At 40.6% G+C, this 23,536-nt stretch overlaps 1 protein-coding gene across 1 annotated transcript in view; it reads left to right on the top strand.

Moving 5' to 3' along the window:
• Positions 1–1,433: 1,433 nt before the first annotated feature.
• Positions 1,434–23,536, top strand: part of LOC114654681 (phosphoglucomutase-like protein 5) — a 218,659-nt gene continuing 196,556 nt past the window's right edge. Inside the window, exon 1 of the mRNA XM_028805379.2 lies at positions 1,434–2,225. Coding sequence (XP_028661212.1) covers positions 1,968–2,225 — 258 coding nt within the window. The 5' untranslated portion in view covers positions 1,434–1,967. The remainder of the gene's footprint in view (positions 2,226–23,536) is intronic.

Here is a 23,536-nt window from a genome sequence, read left to right as displayed (position 1 = left end):
CACTGTCAGAAGCCAGTTAAAAGAGATGTCTCATCCTTGTATGTACAGGCTGTTATTTTGTTACAAGTACTAAATTAAATGTTTTTAACATTATTTGTGGTAATACCTCCAGTGTTTTTGTCCCTGGTTACAAGAGATAGGGTTCATCCAGCTCACCTTTGGTTGTGATAGAAAAATATTCTTATCTTGCTGACTGGAAGTGAACAGACCTTTTTAGTGTTGTTCCAGTTTTATACTGTCCCCTCTACTTGTAAAAGAAGTGGTGCTGCACTTGTTGTGGACTTTATGGGGCATGGTCCACTCCCTTCTACCTCCATGGACATTAGTGGGCATGTCTTTCTTCAGAGACTTTCAGACTTCTCCTAAAAACAGAGATAAGGACATGCTTTGAAGCACCCTGAGCTTTAAACTCACAAGGGAGTTTTCCTGTCCTCCAGACTCACGCATAATGGGAAGGTAGAGCCGACTGTGACACTGTATGCTGTATCTGTCTATCAAAGTGTCTTTCATTTTTCTATCATATAATGTCCATCCTTTATTTATAAAATACATTTTATAACTGCCTTGTTATTTTTCATGCTGTAATTTTTATTTTCTATGTATTTTCTATGTATGTTTCAATCATGTAAGACCTTTAACATTCATCTATCATGTCACAGACATACTTCTCTTGTGTCATTCCTATCTATATATTATTCATACACTTCCTATATCATTCATATAAGATTTTTCACATTAATCTTTTTTAATTACAATATGAAAATATTTATTTATATGCAGGTGACTCATCATGAGCAAGTCTGTCATATTGTGCCTTTCCCCTATTATGTAATTTTTAAATCATTTTAAACTTCTCCTATCTATCTATCTATCTATCTATCTATCTATCTATCTATCTATCTATCTATCTATCTATCTATCTATCATAATGTGCTTTGCACTTTAAGTTCATATCATATGGTCTTTTATATCTGTCTTATTGCCTACCATATAGTGTCATATACTTTATATTTACCAACCATTAATCCTTTCAGAGTATTTTACCTGTTATATAGGACATTGCTCAAATATCTTTCATGTCCTACCAGTGTATCATTTAAGTCCTTCCACGTCTAATATAATGCGCCTTGCAAGTTTCTGTTGTATAGCGCCTTTCATTTCTTGTCTGTGGATCATGCATATAAATTTTTTTACACCCATGTGTCAGTCTAACATGTCTTTGAATCCGCAGGATTGTTTTCACTTTTAACTTGATCCCAGTACACGATATATTGTAAGTTTAGGAGTGAGTAGATAGAAATGAATCCGGAACAGGGAAGGCATCTGATCGATGTAACCTTTTGCTCCGTGCACCTCAGGTACGACTTCGCCCCGCTCACATTCCCAGTGCGGTTCCAAATCGGGCGGCATGCGTCAGTCGCACACAATGGTCTTCCTGCCCACTGGCCGACTGCACCGCTGCTCCCGTGCTGACAGCATTTGATTATCTAGAACAAGTGTCGGAGCGCACACAAAGCGTCCGGTTACCTCTGGCACAAGACAATTCTTCCCCTTTATCCGCTGGGCTATTTTTGGTTGTCGCTGCTGCAGCTGATTGCAAACGTTTTATGGCCCTCCCTGAATTTTTGGCAAGCTCCTTCTCTTGTTCGAAGCTTCTCACTTGAGAGAAGGCAGTGGAAAAGCTGCTATCTGACCAGCGCTGAGTATAAGCAGTGCTTTACGCGGCACCCTCCCATTGTCCCACGCGACGTCGGATCCGACAGTGGGTTACAGGAAAAGTCGCGGCATTAATCGAGATAGGTCGCTGTTTCGTTTCCAGAGAGGACTAGCTTACTCGCTTGTTTGCAGGTCCGCTTGAGGGATCCAGAGGGGCGTGTGCGCTCAGCTTGTCAAAGAGCTCAAGACGCAGCGGCAGTGGTGCGGAGAAGTGGAACATCTGAAAAGACGCTTTTCTTTTAAGAGGCAACATGGATATCACCCCCATCCCAGTGGTCACGGTGCAGACATCTCCGTATGACGACCAGAGACCAGGAACCAGTGGTCTTAGGAGACGAACGGTGATTTTTGAGAGTAAAAGGAATTATTTGCAGAATTTCATCCAGAGTGTCCTTTCATCCATAGACCTGAGAGATAGACAGGGCTGCACGATGGTGGTGGGAAGTGACGGTAGATACTTTAGCCGAACAGCGATTGAAGTTATCGTCCAAATGGCAGCAGCAAACGGGGTAAGATGTTTAAATTCTAGTTTCTTTTGGAGAGGTTTACTGTTTTGTCAGTACGTAAAGGGGCGATTCAAAGTAGTAGCATGGGTGTAACTTTTGTTGGTTGCGCCAATTTGTTTGTATCCGCTTTTTTGTCATTAATGTGTGTAACTTTAAATAAGTCTGACTTGATTGTCCGTATGGCCATTTTAACACAAATCACAATACTGTGTGGTTTTGCGATCCGAAATTTAAATCCCGGGTCCGATCGTCGGATGTAAAGATTTTGCACGTTTTTTCCAGTGTTTTTCTGGTTTCCTCCCCAGTTCCAGAGGCTTGCACTTTAGCATATTTGACGATTATAAACTGGCCACTGGTGAGTGTGGATACGTACATGAGTGGATGCGATGATACAGTGGCATCTCCGTCCGGGATTGGTTCTTGCCTTGTTTCCGATGCTGCCAGGATAGGCTCCACTCCCGCGATTCAGCACTTGAGGAAACCGTTTTGAGACTACCCATTCGCGTTTGTGTGTGGAGTTTGTGTGTGTGTCTGAGTGGATGTTTCCTAGATTATGTATGGATATTTGTGGAAGAGTGTTTGCAAATGTATGAGTATGTTTCCTATGTGTGTGTGTGTGTGTGTTTTTGTGTGTTAATATATTGATTTAAGTTTACATTTTTCTTGAGTTGTAGTTTTAGTGTGGTACTAGTAGCAGCATCTGGCACAGGTAATAATTTTAAAGTGGAAATATCTAACATTTATTTTGTGTCTGAAGACATTAAATTAGTTTATTTCAATTCATTTAATTTATTTTTGGCTCAAATATCGGAAAATACACTGTAGTGAAAAGGAACCCCACTCCAAGGTACCCTCAGGGTCAACATTGTAGGCTCCAACGTCTCTTCCTTACAAAGTGGGATATGTGTGAAAAATTCTGTTGAGATTTTACCGAGGGAATGGAATTATATATGGAACAAACAGACACACCCACATTGAGCTTTATATATAAATACATGTGTAATTTTTGTGTGTCAGTGACCATGTATCAATGTATGTTTTCAACTGCAGTTGCAACTTGAGTGTGGTTTGCAATTCCAGGTACAAGCAAGTAGCCAAACCCAGACAGGACACCCATGCACTGTGGTGGGTTTATGTAACTGGATTATCAGCTTTGTGAATGCATCAGCATGTCTGTATGATCTTTAAATAAGAGAGCGTGTTAGTGTATTTTTGTGACAGTGTATCTGTCTGCTCTTTGTTCTCATGAACAGTACAGGTGTGGGTAGTTGTGTATTTTAAGTATGTCATTGTGTATTTGTGGCTGGGTGGCTGGGTGTCCAAATGACAGAGTAACTTGTAGTGTAATGTGTACACTTCATACAGTATGTTGCTGTACTTTGCTTCTCACCATTTCTATCTGTAACTATGCGGATGTTACAGGATTTTTGTTGCAGTATGTGTCTGTGTAGCTTTGTGTGTTTGGGTGGGTGTATGTGTTAGAGGGCAAGAGGCTATGTGTAGATTACGGGTGGGCAAAGTCAGTCCTGGAGGGCCACAGTGGTTTCAGGTTTTTGTTCCAACCCAGTTGCTTAATTAAAAACCAATCCTTGTCAATTCTTTAATTTCATGGCTTGTTAGTGCTTAACTCTGCCATGTCAGGTCATTCTCATATCCTAGATTTTTTTTCCTTTCTAAGGATATGACCCAGATGATTTGAAGTCTAAAACAGACGAGTTATTCTCAGTGCTTCACGTTTTTCTCTTCACTTTCCTTCCAAGTATTTAATTAAACCAAACAGTGCACAATAAATCCACACAGGTGTAAATGGAAACAAGCTAAATGGAGAACTGCTGGTTTCTTTTGTCATTTGCATCTTATTGCTAATAAGGAGCAATTAAAAACCAAGACTACAGCTGTTTAAGACTAAAATAAGCAATAAGGGATCAAAATCTTAACGAGCGAGACAACTAAAATGAAGCAGAAGTGTTACTTGAGCAATAAGTGCTTCTTATTAAGGCACTGGGTTGGAACAAAAACCTGCAGCCACTGCGGCCCTCCAGGACTGACTTTGCCCACCCCTGTAGATCCTAAAATTATTGCACATATTTTATTAGCTGGGCAAAATCGGTCTGTACAAGTGCAATACTGCAAAAGTAACTGCTTTTTTTATAGCAGCCCTAAGTCCAAACATGTTTCAGAAGTTGTCCTGGATTGATGGGAGGAGCTTCTTGTGTTGCTGGTTTTTGGTTGTGCATGAATGCAGGGGGAAGATGACCAACAGTGACAGTATGAGAAGGAATGTCCTTTGAGGTCCTTGCATGTGTTTTAATATCACTCTGGAGATAAGTGTGGAGAAAATATTCTCCCAGGGTGACTTAAAATACACATATGCTTAGTTGTTTGCCAGCTCTTTTCATTTTTGAGTTTTGTTTGGGGTGGAGCTAAAAGTCGTAAACAAAAGATGAAACTGGAGACTGTGAAGAGTCTTTTGTGAAGTGTATGCCACTTTACAAGCTATAACAGATACAAAAGTGCTGAGATGGTGTCATCTGGCTTGGCACAGTGATAACCACCAGTACCTTGCCAGAGCCTGGGTTTAATCCCAAGGTGGCTTCTGTCTTAGTGGAGCTTGCATGTTCTCCCAGTATTCATGTGGGCTTTCCTCATGGGTGCTTTAGCTTTTCCCCCATATTTTTAAAGGTGTGTGTTTTTGCATAACTGACACTGTATAAGAGAATGTGGATGTGCTCTTTAATAGACTGGCAACCCATCCTGGGTAGGTGCTTAGAATGCACTCTGGTTATCTATGAACCAAAAATGGAATAAGTCGGTTTACAAAATGTTAGGATGGATGGAAGTGTCATCTGCTAATTTGAATTAAAATTTAGCCTGTGATAGTGTGCTGAGAAGTACCAATAGATTGAAACATTCAACTCCTAAAATTTTAGATCTATCCATCCATTATCCAACCTATTTAATCAAACACTTCACGTTCACTCTGCTTATGCTGATGAGCAGAGACGGCTTTACTAGGTGATTTCCTAGGTCAAAGTTTTTGTGTGGAGGCATGTTGTTAGGTTAAGTAGACATAGCTGTTGGTGTCTGGAGGAGGTGGCTTTGAATGGTCTTTGGTGTTGCTCAGCCCCTGATTTTCCCACTGTCTGACTTGTGTGAATTTCTAAGGGGGATACTGCCAATCCTCTCCCCTACCTAGTCTTTGATATGACATCTGTGAACATCTCACATGAATCTACATGAACCTCCACCTCTTTGTTAAAACATCTGCGTACAACTCTTGGGAATCTAACTCTTTAATATAACATTCAGGTACAACCCCATTCGGTCTTCAAGGGAGGAAGTCCCGCTATTAGATCCAACATATGAGTGTGACTCACACGTAACACCAAACAGGAAACGGGTCAGTGATATATAGGGTTTGAGTGTATCATTGTCAGTTTGCCTAGGTCTTTAAAAATGTTAGAGTCGTCCCGGCTGGTGAGAGACACCATGGAAGCTTGTCGTGTTGGAGAGATCAGTCCACCCTGTCATCAGCATTCTCCTTCAGCTGCTAAAGGCTACTTTCTAGAGAGAGAGAGAGAAAGAGAGAGATAAAACCTTTAAGATGTCCTAGGTCTTCTCCCAGTGGGCCATGCACTGAATACCTCTGGTTAGAAGTGCCAAGGAAGCCTTCTAACTACATTCTCAAACCACACCAACTCGCTGTTTTAAATCCAGAGAAAAAATGGCTGTACTCCAAAGTCCTTTTGTATTTCTGATCTCTTCACCCAATCAAGAAGTGTGAGCCAACAACCCTGCGCTGGAACCTTAATTTCAGCCACTCATGCTCACAATCTCATTTTTAGATCACTACTCACAGATCATGACCATAAATGAGAATACTGTGTTTATCTTGATAATGATTTACAAAGAGGTACACCCAACTGTCAAAGGAAACCTAATGCTCTTAATTGCAAAGTGTGATATTGATGCCTATTTTTAGGCTTTTTTTATTTAATTATTTTGTAGGTCAGTATCAGTATAATTAGTCAGACTTCCTTATCTCTTACATTTCATGGTTTGCTTTTATAGTTGTATTGGCCACAATAATAAAAAGGAACTTAAACCCCTCTTTGAAAATCCATACTTTGTAAGTGGTGCTCACCCAAGGTCATGTAATGAGGAATGTTGTACAGAACATGAATTACCGTAAATTTAATAATGATGGTGAGGCAACACCATTCTATGCCAGAGATGCAGTTTGACTAATCAGCTGCCAAGGTGTGAATTCACATCCTGAACCCTGAGCACGTCTTTTACTGGGTCTTTCTTTCTTTCTCTCTTTGTCTCTTTCTTTCTCTCTTTGTTTCTTTCTCTCCCTCTCTAACTACTGTCACAGGGAATTTAAACAAAGCAGCAGAGTAACGGACAGGAGGGCAGCTTATCTCAGGGTACAGTAACTTTCAGCTCATATCAAGCCAGTATACTAAACCTACAGATTTGAGATGATGGAGGAAACTGAACTGCTCACTGATAAAAATACAATGTTGACGTTGACAGAACTGGTGATTGAGCTTCGATCTCTGGAGATGTTAGGTAGTAGCATTAACCATAGTGCCTTTATTCGTCCTTGAATAGTTAATGTTCTTGTAAATGTTGCAGTGTAGACTTTGAGGTATTTGCCTTTTTTAAATAAATGACATTCACTAACCCACTTAATCTAGTTCATGGGTTTTGGGTGTCCAAACGTTCCCCAACTCCACTGAGCACAAGGTAGTAAACAGCTCTGGATAGAGCGCTAGTCATAGACTTCTTAAAAATAATTTCAGAACATATTTATCAGTAATGAGCTGACTGGAATGGACACAGTGAATATAACTCGGAAAGGATGCAGCATGATGACCCAGTAGTTATTGCTAATGCTTCCAGCATCCAGCTTACTATTGTATGCTACAAGTTTCTTGTGGATTTTTCATATTTTCTTTGTGCCTATACGTATTTTCCTCTGAATATTTCAGTTTTCCTCCCACATTCTAATGAAAATGTAGATTTGGTTGATTTGTGATTGGCCCTGTGCTGTGGGGGTGTATGTGTGAGCATTGCTTATAGGGTGTGGCCCTCGGTGCCCCTGATTTGGATTAAGCAGGTTTGAAAATGAATATATGCAACACAGAAGGAAGTTAGATGAAATACCGCAATGTTAGTGATATTGGCAGAGTCAATCTTCACAACATCTCCCCTTTCTAACAAAGGAGGCTGTCATGTTAGTGTTGTTCAGAGTAGGGGATTTATATTTAGTGAATTTGGCCTGCCATCCTATTTGAAGATTTTGTAATACGCAGCCACCCTCCAGAATAAAGGATAAGAAGTTTTGTTTTGTTTTGATTAATGTCTGAAATTATCACTGTTGTCATTTTCCATCCATCCATTAACCAACCCCCTATATCCCAACTACAGGGTCAGGTGGTATGCTGGAGCCAATCCCAGCAAACACAGGGCGCAAGGCAGGAAACAAACCCCAGGCAGGGCGCGCGCACACACACACCAAACACACACTAGGGACAATTTAGAATCGCCAATGCACCTAACCTGCAGGTCTTTGGACTGTGGGAGGAAACCCGCGAATATGCAAACTCCATACAGGGAGGACCCAGGAAGTGAACCCGCGTCTCCTAACTGCAAGGCAGCAGCGCTACCCACTGTGCCACCATGCCGTCTCTGTTGTCATTTGTTTTTGTTATTAGGATCTTATTAGTGACCTAGCTGTGTTACCTGCATACAGTTTTATAGGAAGCTGTTTTGTTTTGAATTGAAACAGGTAATCTGTTGGAATAATAGTAATTTTGGGTATAAATATCCATCCATCCATCCATCCATTGTCTCCCGCTTATCCGAGGTCGGGTCGCGGGGGCAGCAGCTTGAGCAGAGATGCCCAGACTTCCCTCTCCCTGGCCACTTCTTCTAGCTCTTCCGGGAGAATCCCAAGGCGTTCCCAGGCCAGTCGAGAGACATAGTCCCTCCAGCGTGTCCTGGGTCTTCCCCGGGGCCTCCTCCCGGTTGGACGTGCCCGGAACACCTCACCAGGGAGGCGTCCAGGAGGCATCCTGATCAGATGCCCGAGCCACCTCATCTGACTCCTCTCGATGTGGAGGAGCAGCGGCTCTACTCTGAGCCCCTCCCGGATGACTGAGCTTCTCACCCTATCTTTAAGGGAAAGCCCAGACACCCTGCGGAAGAAACTCATTTCAGCCGCTTGTATTCGCGATCTCGTTCTTTCGGTCACTACCCATAGCTCATGACCATAGGTGAGGGTAGGAACATAGATCGACTGGTAAATTGAGAGCTTCGCCTTGCGGCTCAGCTCCTTTTTCACCACGACAGACCGATGCAAAGCATTACTGCGGATGCCGCACCGATCCGCCTGTCGATCTCACGCTCCATTCTTCCCTCACTCGTGAACAAGACCCCGAGATACTTGAACTCCTCCACTTGGGGCAGGATCTCGCTACCAACCCTGAGAGGGCACTCCACCCTTTTCCGGCTGAGGACCATGGTCTCGGATTTGGAGGTGCTGATTCTCATCCCAGCCGCTTCACACTCGGCTGCGAACCGATCCAGAGAGAGCTGAAGATCACGGCCTGATGAAGCAAACAGGACAACATCATCTGCAAAAAGCAGTGACCCAATCCTGAGCCCACCAAACCGGACCCCCTCAACACCCTGGCTGCGCCTAGAAATTCTGTCCATAAAAGTTATGAACAGAATCGGTGACAAAGGGCAGCCCTGGCGGAGTCCAACTCTCACTGGAAACGGGTTCGACTTACTGCCGGCAATGCGGACCAAGCTCTGGCACCGATCGTACAGGGACTGAACAGCCCTTATCAGGGGGGCCGGTACCCCATACTCTCGGAGTACCCCCCACAGGATTCCCCGAGGGACACGGTCGAATGCCTTTTCTAAGTCCACAAAACACATGTAGACTGGTTGGGCAAACTCCCATGCACCCTCCAGGACCCTGCTAAGGGTATAGAGCTGGTCCACTGTTCCGCGACCAGGACGAAAACCACACTGTTCCTCCTGAATCCGAGGCTCGACTATCCGACGGACCCTCCTCTCCAGGACCCCTGAATAGACTTTTCCAGGGAGGCTGAGGAGTGTGATCCCTCTGTAGTTGGAACACACCCTCCGATCCCCCTTCTTAAAGAGGTCTAGGTGAGGGATGAGACAAAGAGCAGTTAAACAAACCTCCTATGAAGAAAAACAATTTTGGACGGCGTTTTCCCTTGCCCGGACGCGGGTCACCGGGGCCCCACTCTGGAGCCAGGCCTGGAGGTGGGGCTCGATGGCGAGCGCCTGGTGGCCGGGCCTGCACCCATGGTGCTCGGCCGGGCACAGCCCGAAGAGGCAACGTGGGTCCCCCTTCCCATGGGCTCACCACCTATGGGAGGGGCCAAGGAGGTCGGGTGCAGTGTGAGTTGGGTGGTAGCCGAAGGCGGGGACCTTGGCGGTCCGATCCTCGGCTACAGAAACTGGCTCTTGGGACGTGGAATGTCACCTCTCTGAAGGGGAAGGAGCCTGAGCTAGTGCGCGAAGTTGAGAGGTTCCGGCTAGATATAGTCGGACTCACCTCGACGCACAGCTTGGACTCTGGAACCAATCTCCTTGAGAGGGGCTGGACTCTCTACCACTCTGGAGTTGCCCCCGGTGAGAGGCGCCGAGCAGGTGTGGGTATACTTATTGCCCCCCAACTTGGAGCCTGTACATTGGGGTTTACCCCGGTGGACGAGAGGGTAGCCTCCCTTCGCCTTCGGGTGGGGGGATGGGTCCTAACTGTTGTTTGTGCGTATGCACCGAACAGCAGTTCGGAGTACCCACCCTTTTTGGAGTCCCTGGAGGGGGTGCTAGAGGGCATACCTTCTGGGGACTCCCTCGTTCTGCTGGGAGACTTCAATGCTCACGTGGGCAATGACAGTGAGACCTGGAAGGGTATAAATATAACTTCTCCTATAGGACATCCTGTAAAAATAGTAGCTTCAAATAAATTTGAGTGTAATGCTTTGATTTGTAATTTTATACTGTTACAGTTTTAGAGGGTTTAGATAAAAAGCAGTATTGAATTCAGTAATTTAATTCAGCAGTTTAATTCATTGAAAGTGGTATGGGAACCAGCCTCGACACGGACAGACACCACGACAGCTTTTATCCAAAACGCACACGTTTTTATTATCTCTAACAACTACAGTGCACTAGTCATTCACAGTCCTTCCTTCTCTTAGTCTTTTATGGCCGCCTCCACTCCTCTCTCGTAAGCTTCGCCACGCTCCCTCCCGACTCCAGCTCCTTGACTGGAGTGAGGCGGCCCCTTTTATACAGTACCCAGATGTGCTCCAGGTGCTTCGTGACGATCTTCATGCAGCACTTCTGGGTGTGGCGGAAGTGCTGCATGAGCACCCGGAAGCACACCAGGTGTATCGGCCTCTAGGCCTAGCAGTATTTCCTGTTGTGGCGAAAGTGCTGCAGTCCACGTCTCCTGGAATTTCCGGGCAGACCCTGGTGGTGGCCATGTGCCCCAACCAGGTGGAGCTTCCCAGCTCTGAATGTGTGGACCACCTGCAAACCAGGGTGGTTGCCCTCTCGTGTCTCGGGGGAGGTATTGGTCCCGGTCCTTCCACCTTCCAGGCCTCCCGGCTGTGCAGATGCCCCAGCCGTCTGTCACAGTGGTGAAAAAAAATTGCAACCTATAACAACTGAAAAAACTCTAAATAAACTTATAAAAATCACTAAAATTGAAAACGATGCAAAGTCAAATAACAAATACAGCAAACTGCAAATATAACCTTGCAATGCCCATTGGTTATGTAGAAAGCCAACTGAACTAAAATCAGCTTTAGATGTGTGTTTTTACTGTGTTCACTCAAGAATTTTTTCTTTTTGTGTTTCAGTAGTCGCATGTTCGCCCGGGGTGTAGGGGATGCAGTACTACAGTATAATATTATGATTATTAGATGGTTATAATTTTCATTTGTTTATGTTGTTCATTCATGAATTTGTTTTCATGTTTTTCTTGTATCTGGAAGCGTCTATTTTTTTTTTTTATTTTATTTGTGTGGTTTTCCCCCGAAAACCATAGCCAGATAATGAAGTTCTAACACTGAATTGTGTTTTACTTTAGCTTATTTCAAGCAGCAATGACATTTATTGACTGCAGATTTATGTGGCCCATGCAATGAATTGAATGTTTTTATTTTTGGGGTTGCTTTGTCCCTGTAAATGTATTGTAGTGATCTCTTTGCAACACCTATGCACACAGCCACAGCAGCTGGCACCTGGACTCGAGCGTTATAGCACGTCTTACTTGAGCTTCACTAAAACTTTCCTCTGCTTACTCTCCACTCCATATATCACGACATGTCTTTTTACTTCTTCACTTTTCCTTCCACCCTATTGGTCAGTGCCAGTCTTTGTGTGCACCTAATATCCCTTTTATTGGCAGCTTTTAGTTGCTTAAACTGGAAAGCCACAAACAGCAGTGTGACACTGTTTCTGTCCCAGCTTTGTCTCAGCACTGACCCCAAAAAAAAGGATGCAGTGCTTTAGTATTCTGTGCTCAATACAGTATTATTAATGACAAATAAAAAAAAATGTGTCAACTAATTTTCTTTCTTCTATAATGTAAATCAAATCAGTCAAATTGTTTTTTAGGTTTTGGGATATTTTAGTTTTTATATTGTTATAGTTCGCACGGTGATGCAGTGGAGTTTGCATGTTCTCCCCGTGTCTGTGTGGGTTTCCTCCCACAGTCCAAAGACATACAGGTTAGGTGCATTGGCGATTCTAAATTGTCCCTAGTGTGTGCTTGGTGTGTATGTGGCTGCCCAGGGTTTGTTTCCTGCCTTGCGCCCTGTGTTGGCTGGGAATGGCTCCAGCAGACCCCCGTGACCCTGTAGTTGTATAGCGGGTAATAATTATACAATGTGCTTTTATTTCAGGTGGCGCAGTGGTAGTGCTGCTGCCTCGCAGTAAGGAGACCTGGGTTTGCTTCCCGGGTCCTCCCTGCGTGAAGTTTGCATGTTCTCCGTGTGTCTGCGTGGGTTTCCTCTGGGTGCTCCGGTTTGGTGCCCTGCCCGGGGATTTGTTCCTGCCTTGTGCCCCGTGTTGGCTGGGATTGGCTCCAGCAGACCCCCGTGACCCTGTGTTAGGATATAGCAGGTTGGATAATGACTGACTGACTAACCTTTATTTCTGTTGTTCCACGTTTTATTCCTGTTAGCAATAAGTGCACCCATGTGCCCCAACTGTAAAAGCCAGTGCTGGTAGGAAGTGTGATGGCAGTATGCTGCTATTATAAATGATGGTAACTTACACATACCATGTTTTGAATTATATATCCACAAAGTTACAACCTGCTGTAGCTTAGTGCTAGAGCATCACAACAAGAAAATTAAAAGAAGTCATGGATTAGTTTAGTAACAACTTCACTTTGAATTTGACTACAAATATTGAATTACATTTAGGTTATGGTGAATGCATTTTTGGACTAATGTGTATCTGATCTGTGCGTGTTGAAAGATATTCCTTTTGATTCACCCCAAAAAAATACACTCTTTGTCTTTACTCATATCATCAAAAAGTCCATCTGGAACAACAAACGTAATACATGGAAGACATAAATACAGGGAGAACACCAATGTGCATCTTCTTCTTCTTCTTCCGTTAGGGGTTCTTCTGTTCCCATTAGGGGTTGCCACAGTGGATCATCTTCTTCCATATCTTTCTGTCCTCTGCATCTTGTTCTGTTACACCGATCACCTGCATGTCCTCTCTCGCCACATCCATAAACCTTCGCTTAGGCGTTCCTCATGAAAAACAGGAAAGTGTTGACTCTATTACTTCTCTGGGCCTACCTCTGCAGTTGTTTATCTTGTCGATCTGTGGGGTGGCATCATCCATTTGCTCACTTTCCAAGTACAACAAAGTATTTTTTTCCTCTCAATTGTTATCTCTGTCTTTCTGACAAAAAAACCTGTCCTCCCCTTATTCCTTTCAGTGAGCTCTTCCACCAACTCTCCTCCTGACTTCACTTCCTTCCACTTCACTTGTCTCAGGAAAGCCAAGTAATATTAAGTTTGGCAGTCTTAGTCTCCTGAGCCTTCTGTAGTTCATACGTAACCAAGCAGCACAGTCCCTCTCCCTCCTCTTGACTGGATTTTTGCCTGTTGTCCTGTTCCCCTCCTTTAGAAGGGCATCAAAGTTCTACTATTGGAAACCCATGATGACCTTTATGGTCTCTCCATTCAGGTTATACTGCATTCCTGGCCCCTTTGGGATACCTCCCCTCTAGTATCTTAAGAGAGCACTGTGTGTTTCTCACCAGGCTGTACATCCTTTTCTCCTCTGCTGGCACCCCTGTCTATCGTGAACCAGGGTTTTAAGTTTATACACAATGATTACTACCGCCTGTGGTACTTTGTCTTCTATACTGCTGTGATGAGGAGCATTACCTGAGCATGTGTGTGTTTTTCTTACTCCCTCTTCGGTCTTTTCATTTTTTACTTTACATTTCTTGTCTGATTAAGTAATCATTCTTATTTTTTAATAGGTTACCCTATAACTGAGTAGGAGTGATTCCAATTAGGGTGGGATGGACTGTTGGCACAGTTAAGAACTCAAGATGCCTCACAGTTCCAGTAGTCTGGGTCAGATCTCTTCCTGATCATTTTCTGTGTGAAGGTTTCACATTTTCAGAGTGCCTTTATTTTGTAGCTCCGCATTTTTATCCCAGATCACAAGGATGTGCAGCTTAGGTTAGGTTAATTTGAAAACACTGTAAATATGTGTATCATCATGTGCTTGCTCTTACCAGGCTCCTGATTCTTATAGGGTAAACTTCATCTCTCTGTGACCCCTTAATTCACCAGGCAAGCTCAGAAAATGAATTGAATGATGGTGAGAGAAGTCAACTTTGAAACTCTTCCAGACTATTTTACATCACTGGAACAAAATACAGGATAAAGATCATTTTCATATTTCACCTTTGCTTGCACTAATAATAATGTGAGAAACAGGATATTGTGCGCTCCAGTAAATTGTAGTTTTTCTGCCAAGTTTTGTCCCTTTCCAGTTGGCTGACAGCATGTCTTTCTTTCATGTCCGATAAATCTAATCTTCAGCCAATTGACTTAACCATCTCAGCAGTTATTTTATTTGTGGCTGGTTTGCTAGCTCATATGCTGAAATGCTATAAAAGTCTTGATACCTTTTAACAAAACTAGGTCTGGCTAAAAGATGAAATGAAAAAAAAAGCAGTGTACAGGAAATTATGCTTACTTTCAATTTCAGATGAAAAGACACACTAAAGGAAAAAAATACCTTCAAAAAAGATTTACAGGGCTGATAGCTTCTATGGCCATCTTGCTTTGTATAAAAGCTTCTCTTCCTTGTAGTGTTGACAGGGAGACAACAGAACAGGTCAAATAAAACCCAAGGATGCTTAGAATATTTAATCAGGGTTCAAAATGTTGAAGGGCTATACAGTACACTGACAATTGTAAGCATCAGGCTGAATCCTCCAAAGTGCTATATGGACATCAGCAGAGTGGCACTGACTTTTAGCATGGGAAGGCTTTTGGGGATGTCTCTACCTGTACAGATTCTTTTTGATGTGGACTCAAAGTGTAATATCTAACATCTTTTGGTACTTTAGTTTGTCTATCTGCGGTGGGTTGGCACCCTGCCCAGGATTGGTTCCTGCCTTGTGCCCTGTGTTGGCTGGGATTGGCTCCAGCAGACCCCCGTGACCCTGTGTTCGGATTCAGCGGGTTGGACAATGGATGGATGGATGGATAGTTTGTCTATTCTTACATTTACCAACTTTTGGTGATATACATTTCTCAGTTGTTGTGCAGTTTCACCCCGGACTATAGTAGTCTGTGTTTTGTCAGTAGCTCCTTCAGACTTCACCCAGGTGTGACTGTCATCATGGTCTGTCGGTAGCATTGTTCCTCACCCATGAATGACCTTGCTAAAAACGAAACTCAGGTCCCAGGCCACATTGGTAGAATAGAGAAAATCTGCATTCAGGAAGTAGGCTTTGTAAGCTTTAATCTATAAGCATTTATAAAATAGCTAGTACTATAAATTGAAGCAACAGAGTCTGTAAATTCATGCAGTGCATTCAGGATTGTGGTGTAGTTCTGTGAGCAGATGAAGATTAGTAACATATCCAATATTTTTGCTGGTGTCCAGGTGGTGCTTATCTTGTTGCTTGAAGTCTCAGCACTGACTTTAAATAATTTTCAGTATGGCTCTGATCAGCTAATTTCTCTGGTCTTATATAACTATAGTATACTTAGTGTGGTGCTGTCTCTAAGGCAACTTTGACTTTATCCGGAGCTCATAAAACTAAAATCCTGTTCTAAAAATCAGTCTGTTTTTGAAGTTCACGCTTCTAGGATACAGTGTGGCATGCTTGTGTAACATGGAAGCAGCTTTTGAAACCATAAACAATGTGTATGCTTTGTGGTAGCAGTTCTGCTTATGTACTGTATTCTATTTTAACTGTTTTTTATCTCTTCTCATCAAAAATTTTCACAGCCAAGTAACATCCTTACATAGCAACATTCCTAAAACAGTAAACTGATATTTTTCACTTACTTTAGTTAACAAAATATGAAGGGTAATTCCTACCTGAATTGAAAAGCATTTACCAACAAAGTACATTTTTCCTATAAACTAACAGAGTATTTTAACATAGAAAAGGAATAAAGTAAAAAAATACTCCATTTAAATGTTACAAGAAAAGTTATACCCCTTTTTCAAAAGGTTTTGCTCCTTGCTCATATAAGCACACATAGTCAAACTTTCATCATACATTTATAATATGACTCAGATTGAAGAATGCTTTCTGGTTTAAGAGTTGACAGGAAAACTAAATCAATAATAAATATCACACAACAAATAAGCTGTCATGACGTGAAATAAACTGAAAGGGTCTTAGATTAAATTTTGATTTTATCTATATTTTAGCAAGAGATTAAAGTTACTAAGCTCTTGGTATGCTTGATGTTGTATACCTAATTAGGGTCATTACAAGACTTTCTGTTAGTTAAAGTCGTCAACTTTGAGGTGGAATAAAAGCCCATATCATTTGCTAAATAAAAGTCTTGTTCTGTATTTATATTTATCTTAGGTAATCTTTACACAATGAGTTCATCTTGTTATGTCAACATTGTGACATAAAACCTCATATGACTGTCCCACACATCATGGTGGCCATCTTTTATATGTCAGTGTGCACTTACATACATAGCAGCAGCATGACTCACAAGAACATTATTAAATAACCAGCAATGACACATACAGTACAAAGTGGAACAAAAAAAGACAAAAGAAATACTTTTTTTTGACAGCAGAAAAATATTGAAATAGAACTTCTTTTGGATTCACGAGTCTCATTCTTATTGTTGGCCTGGTGTTTCTATAATGTTTTCAGTATATATTTGTGCCGGCAAAGGTTGTGATCCTACGTATAAGAGCAGTTGTATTAGCGTCTGACACAGTGTGGCCTGGGAAATTAGGTCCTGCCCTTTGATCTGTTCCAGAATGTGGTGGAATAAGTGAAGAGGACTTTTTCTATTATTATTCAAAATCCTTTATTCATGTATATCTTTACTGATAAGAAAAATAAGGAATATTTAAATTATTCAAGTGATCTCAAAAGGGATTAAACAAATTAAAAAATGGATGGATTTAGTGAATTATTTCAACTATAAATTCTTTATTTACAAGAAATTTAATTTTCATCCCATTTTAATTGTGAAAATATTTAGTTTATTTTTGCGTCTTAGTCAAACTTGCAAGGAAACCTCTACCTTAAAGGAATACCACACGTAAAAATGATTTTTTAATGTTATTTTCTCTATATACTTTGTAATGATGGCTGGTGAGAAATGCTCAAAACATGCAAAACATATGTTTTTTTGTTAAAATATTGTTAAATAGTTACTTCCAGAATGATCAGTGCAAATCATAAATAGGAAAGTAAAGCCTCATGAGAAACTTCTTCTTGAAGACCCACCTCCCTCCCTCATTTGCAGGTTTAGGGTCCAGCTGTCACATACTGTATATTAGGTACCCTCAGTGCTCAAGCGTGTTTTGTCCAAGAAAGCATCATTACTCTGTAGTTTCTGGAAGGTTTTTAGTTTAGCCAGACATTTGGGATGTACAATGTATGCGCTTTGCACATTTTACTCCCAGTGAGGGATGCATGGAGCATTCCTACAATGAATTTGTGAGTCCACATTCCCATTGTGATGTATGATCATAAACCTCTTTGGAGTGATGGAAAGAATGACACTAATTACAAGTGACCATAATGAGACTCCTGCTCAGGGCTTCTGTTGTTCATTATCTGCGATAGGGTGAGGACCTCAGAAATACACAATGACCTCTATAGAACCATCGAACCTATATAGAACCTCTACAGAACCACATTAAAAAGAATCAGTTGATATAGTTTGGTAATGTAACTAGGATGAATGACCCACTGGGAGAAAATCAAGGACATGGCGGAGGGGGTTAGATAGATAGATAGATAGATAGATACTTTATTAATCCCAAGGAGAAATTCACATACTCCAGCAGCAGCGTATTGATAAAAAAACAATATTAAATTAAAGAGTGATAAAAATGCAGGTATAACAGACAATAAAGAAAAGCGCTATATAAATGTAATGAATTATTATTATTTATTATTAATAACTTTGTATAATGTTAATGTTTACCCCCTCCGTGGAATTGAAGAGTCGCATAGTGTGGTGGAGGAACAATCTCCTCAGTCTGTCAGTGGAGCAGGACAGTGACAGCAGTCTGTCGCTGAAGCTGCTCCTCTGTCTGGAGATGATACTGTTCAGTGGATGCAGTGGATTCTCCATGATTGACAGGATCCTGCTCAGCGCCCGTCACTCTGCCACAGATGTCAAACTGTCCAGCTCCGTGCCTACAATAGAGCCTGCCTTCCTCACCAGTTTGTCCAGGCATGAGGCATCCCTCTCCTTTATGCTGCTTCCCCAGCACACCACCGCGTAGAAGAGGGCGCTCGCCACAACCGTCTGATAGAACATCTGCAGCATCTTATTGCAGATGTTGAAGGACGCCAGCCTTCTAAGGAAGTATAGTTAGCTCTGTCCTGTCTTGCACAGAGCATCAATATTGGCAGTCCAGTCCAATTTGTCATCCAGCTGCACTCCCAGGTATTTATAGGTCTGCACCCTCTGCACACAGTCACCTCTGATGATCACGGGGTCCATGAGTGGCCTGGGCCTCCTAAAATCCACCACCAGCTCCTTGGTTTTTCTGGTGTTCAGTTGTAGGTCGTTTGAGTCGCACCATTTTTATATCTCTTGATTGGTCCAGAAGCATCAGAGAATTCCTTTTCAGGAGCTAGAAGCGGACCTGGTCTATTCGGTTTAACAAACTGCTACCGTGCCCCTCCCTGGTTAGAAAAAACCCCCAAAAACATCAAAAAGTGAATGAGGAAGAGAAGGATTACAAGTAGTCACAAGTGTTTTGTCGCTATTTACGGGCATTATGAATTCTGTTAAATAACCACTATAGAGTGGTAGGGGAAGAGTGTTGCATGTGGCATTCTAAAGAAATATCCCATGGGGTGACACTTGGGGCAAATATCAATGAGGAAGAATGCAAATACTGTTAATAAAGTCTATATATTTCACAGTGCCTACAACAATAACAACATTCATTAGGTAAACTTCCACAAAAAATGAAAGAATACAATGAAAATACACAAGTACAAAATAAAAAGAAAACAATAACAATAACAATAAATTCAGAGCCCCATATACCAACTGGTACTCTGCCAATGAGATATTAGTGGCAGAGTTGGACATAAAAGATAAGGAGATGTTAGTTGAGTGATAAAACAAAGTTCATAATTAGGTAATCAAAATGATAACCCAAAATTTAAGTAGAAATATATAGCCTAAATTTCTTTTGCCTGGAAACTGTAACCAAAGAAATCTGCATACTGGTTTTCAGGGAAATATTCACAATCTCAGATGACAAGGAAGTGGCAGTCCTGACATTCATATTGTCTTTGCATTGATGTCACATACCGCACACTTCTGATCCAACTACCCAGCAACATTGTAGCAACCATTCTACAGTATAACATGATGCCATTTATAAAAATATTTTAACTGTTTTTTTTACTTTTAATCCAAAAACTATTAACAAAATTAGAATCTGTATGCCTCAAAATCCAAAATGGGTTTTACAAGACTAGAAAGACTAAAAAAACATCACAGAAATGTCACAAAGAATTAAAAATGAACTCACATCATAACAACTCACATAACAACTCACTTTCACACATCAGTACACCTCCCATCTGTCTTCTTTTCACTCCCTCTCAAGCCTAGCCTGTCTATAATCTGGCCAGAGGTGTGTTTTAGTCTTCCAAGTTTACTTTTGGCTAAGCCTGGAATTGCATCCAGAATTGGATTTGAGGCTGTAACATCTCAGTGACTTGTGGCATCCATTGAGACTTTTAGATCCTAGGTCTTTAGAACATTAGAACAATTTTCACAAGAACAAGCCATTCAATCTAACACAGTTTGCCAATCCTATTCATCTAATTTCTCTAAAATAACACTGAAGTGGGTCTTAAAGGTCCCCAAGTTCTTATTGTCTACTACGACTTGGTAATTTATTACAAGTTATTCCAGTAACTTTCTACTTGTATTCCCATGTTCTTGCTGGACTATTAATTTTAAAGTAACAGCTGGAATCCATAGTACTAATTTCTTTTCATCATTTTAACAACTTCAATCATATAACCTCTTAATTTTTGTTTGTTTAAACTGAAAAGGTTCAATCCCTCCCATCTTTACACATACTTCATACTTAAGCTTACAGTCCTGGAATCAGTCTAAGTTACCCTTTCTTAGTATTGTGATGCATTTTTTCTTTTTAACCTGGAGACCAAAACTGCACACATTACTCCAGGTGAGGCTGAAAACTGCAATGAATATCTTAAAATAACTTCCCTTGACTTGCACCCCCAAATAAATAACCTAACATCCTCTGTTAACTTTATTAATGGTTTCTATACATCCTTTGCTTCTTGTGTCTAAGCCAGTTTTGCATTCATCTACACACTAACTCAAATTCTTCTAGTTAGATGCCCAGCCTCTATTGTGGTAGTTGATCAAAGGCTTTCTGAAAATCAAGATAAATAATATTGTATGCACCTCTGTGATCATAAGCTTTTGTCGCTTCCTCACAGAGTTCTAGCAAATTAGTGAAACAAATTACCCTTGTCTGAACTTGTGGTGTCTGTTCATTAATACACCTATTCTTATCATGTGATACTAAATCATTTCTTTAATAATTGAGTCCATTAATTTACATGTAATGTATGTTAAACACACAGGTCTATAGTTACTTGGAACAAGCCGATCACCCTTTTTATACTTGTATGATGGGAAAATATTTGCTAGCTTTGAGTCCTGAGGAATTTCTCCAGTTTGTTTTGATTTTCAAAATATATGTATGCATCAAGAGTTTATGCATGTAATCACTAACTTCCTTAAACAATCTATGATAGACATTATTTGGTCCTGTCAATTTGTTTTGAGTTTAGCTTTTTTAATCCAAGGGGAATTTTCCTTGTACAATTTCCAAAAATCATTTAGCACCTCCTTCCCAGTTCCTGTTACTAATAGGAGGTTATCGACTTCTCCTCATGTACACTTCAGGGAAATTGTAAATTTAGATCATTGTCTCTTACACTGTATATTTTAATTTGCCTGTAGTGTTCCGGATATACGGTACTTCAAATCCTCCTTGACCATTCTTTTACTGCTAAAATTTTAAAAGAATCTCTTTGGTTCATCTTTCACTTTTTGTGAAAAACTTCTCACTGCATTTTGGCTTTTTTTAATATCCTTTTTAACCGTTGCTCTCATGCTTCAAACACTGTAGGGTCAATACTGGAGTTATTTGTATCTTTTTAGTTCCTCATTTCTTTGCAGCAGTTTTCTTTAACTTCTTACTGCTTCTAAATATTAAGATGAACTTGTCCCACATTATATGTAATACATTTTTAGATCTACTTCTTTTGTCCTCAACTGTTTCCACACTTGAAAGTTTTTCCCAGTTTATTTCTTTTAGGCTTTGCTTAAATTTTGTCCAACAAAAGCTAAATTTTACTTTTAATTTTTGCTTATGCTGTCTACTGGAACTCTGTAAAATGTATCATATTATGGTCAATAGATCCTAATGGTTGAATCACATCCAACTTTGAATTCTAACCTGATTATTGTACAGTACTAAACCTAGACAATCTTCCCTGCTCCTTGGTTTTTAACATACTGTGGTAAAAACCAGTTACTGATTACCTTCTAAAATTCTTCTGTTGTGCTCATCTATTTGTAGAGTTAGCCCAGTTAATATCTGGGTAATTTCAAGTCCATCATGACCATAGCATTGCCTCCAAACTTGCTTTTTAAAGATTATTAAAAAGATGCATATTGGTGCTATTGTCTGCACTGAGGAGTCTATTAAACACTCCCAATATGAGGCTCAAGTGCTTTCTAGTTAAACCTAGATGTCCTCACTAAGATGTGGTTTATCCTCCAAGTAAAGAAGACTTGCATTCAAATTCTCTTTGACATAAATAGAACCCTCCTCCACAGCCTTTTTGCTTTCCCTATCTTTCCTAAAACATGTGTATTCATTTATATTATAATCATTCTGATTATTGTTATTTCACCAGGTTTCTGTTATGGATATAATATTATAATTACTGTATGTTCAATTACATATCACTCATATAACAGTTTTATTTCTGTTTTGAAATCTGAAAAAGAACCTACCACCTTGTTTTACGCACAATGCAAAATTTTCATGTACAGTAGATCTTTTCCAGAATAGATAGTGACTAAAACTATAACAAATTAGATTTAATATTTGGAAAACTCCTTGATCCATGGGAAGAGTAATACCATTCTCTGGTCTGCAGTCTGAACAGAATCCATACCAGGACCACCATGTATGTCTAAAGTTGCTATTTAACTTGTGCTTCAAATTCATGGGGCCACAGTGACCTGAATTAACTTTTATTTTTCTTAAAATAATTAAGCTTTTAACCTTTATTCTTGTGTGCTATTTTCGCAACATCTGTTGCAGACGGTAATGTGACTCTTCCCTTCTCTTTATGTTCAAGAGTAAGTTCTATTATTACTTCAAAGCAATCTGTACTTGCTTTGCTTTTAATCATTCATAAATTAGTTTATTGAATGTTTTCCCCTGCTTATTAAGAGAGAGAGAGATGAAAATGAAGGGAGTTCTTTAGTGATACTTTGAGGTGGAAAAGTGACACTCCATCAAAGCAGACCCGTTGAGAATGCAGCATGTGGTGTTTAGATTTGTCAACTGTTTATATATATATATATATATATATATATATATATATATATATATATATATATATATATATATACAGTATACTGTGTGTATATATATATATATATATATATATATATACAGTATACTGTGTGTGTATATATATATATATATATATATATATATATTTATATATATTAAAAAGATGTGTGCTGTATATATACAGATTTCATTATAGCACTTTTTAAAGTAAGATATACTGCATATAATTACATTATGTATAACACTCTGCAGTCATAAACTACATTAATTTTAGCTGTGATCAGCCCTTTGTCATCAGGCGCAGTCTGTGTTTTATGTCTCCGCTTAGCATCTGGTGGTGTTTCTTAAGTAGCCGGATGGGAGTGATGAACTGTGTTCAGTGTGGAATGCTCCATGACGAATACTAGAATGGAATCTAGCACCCAAATAGGGTGCCTTGCTGACTCAATATGTCAAGCCTTGGCTCTAAACCCTCTTTCCTAAGACAAATGCACACATTCTTATTTGGTTAATCTTGCCCTGTAGCTTACCTTGTGGATACAGTGAAAGAAGTTTATGTAATATATAAAAGTCCAAATTGATAATAAGAAAGGTCTTTGACCAATCTAAGCCTTGAATGTCTCCTGAGATGTGCTTTGGATTGTTGATAATAAAGATGGCATGTGCTCATGTGGATGCTTACAGAGGCAGGATCAGTGAACAATAGCACAGGGGGGAGGAGTGGAGCCACTGCAGTCCTTTGGCTCAGATGAGGAAAGATGAAGTCAGGCACTTGCTAATATTAGAAAGACATGGAGCACACCAAATTTTATGAGTCATGGAGCTGAAACAAGCAATGCTTTGCAATGTAGCTAAGAATCTTGCACATT

The sequence above is a fragment of the Erpetoichthys calabaricus genome, chromosome 7, assembly GCF_900747795.2.
Source record: "Erpetoichthys calabaricus chromosome 7, fErpCal1.3, whole genome shotgun sequence".
Lineage (NCBI taxonomy): Eukaryota > Metazoa > Chordata > Cladistia > Polypteriformes > Polypteridae > Erpetoichthys > Erpetoichthys calabaricus.
Note: the sequence above shows the minus strand (reverse complement) of the source record. Positions and strands in the feature narration are given on the sequence as shown.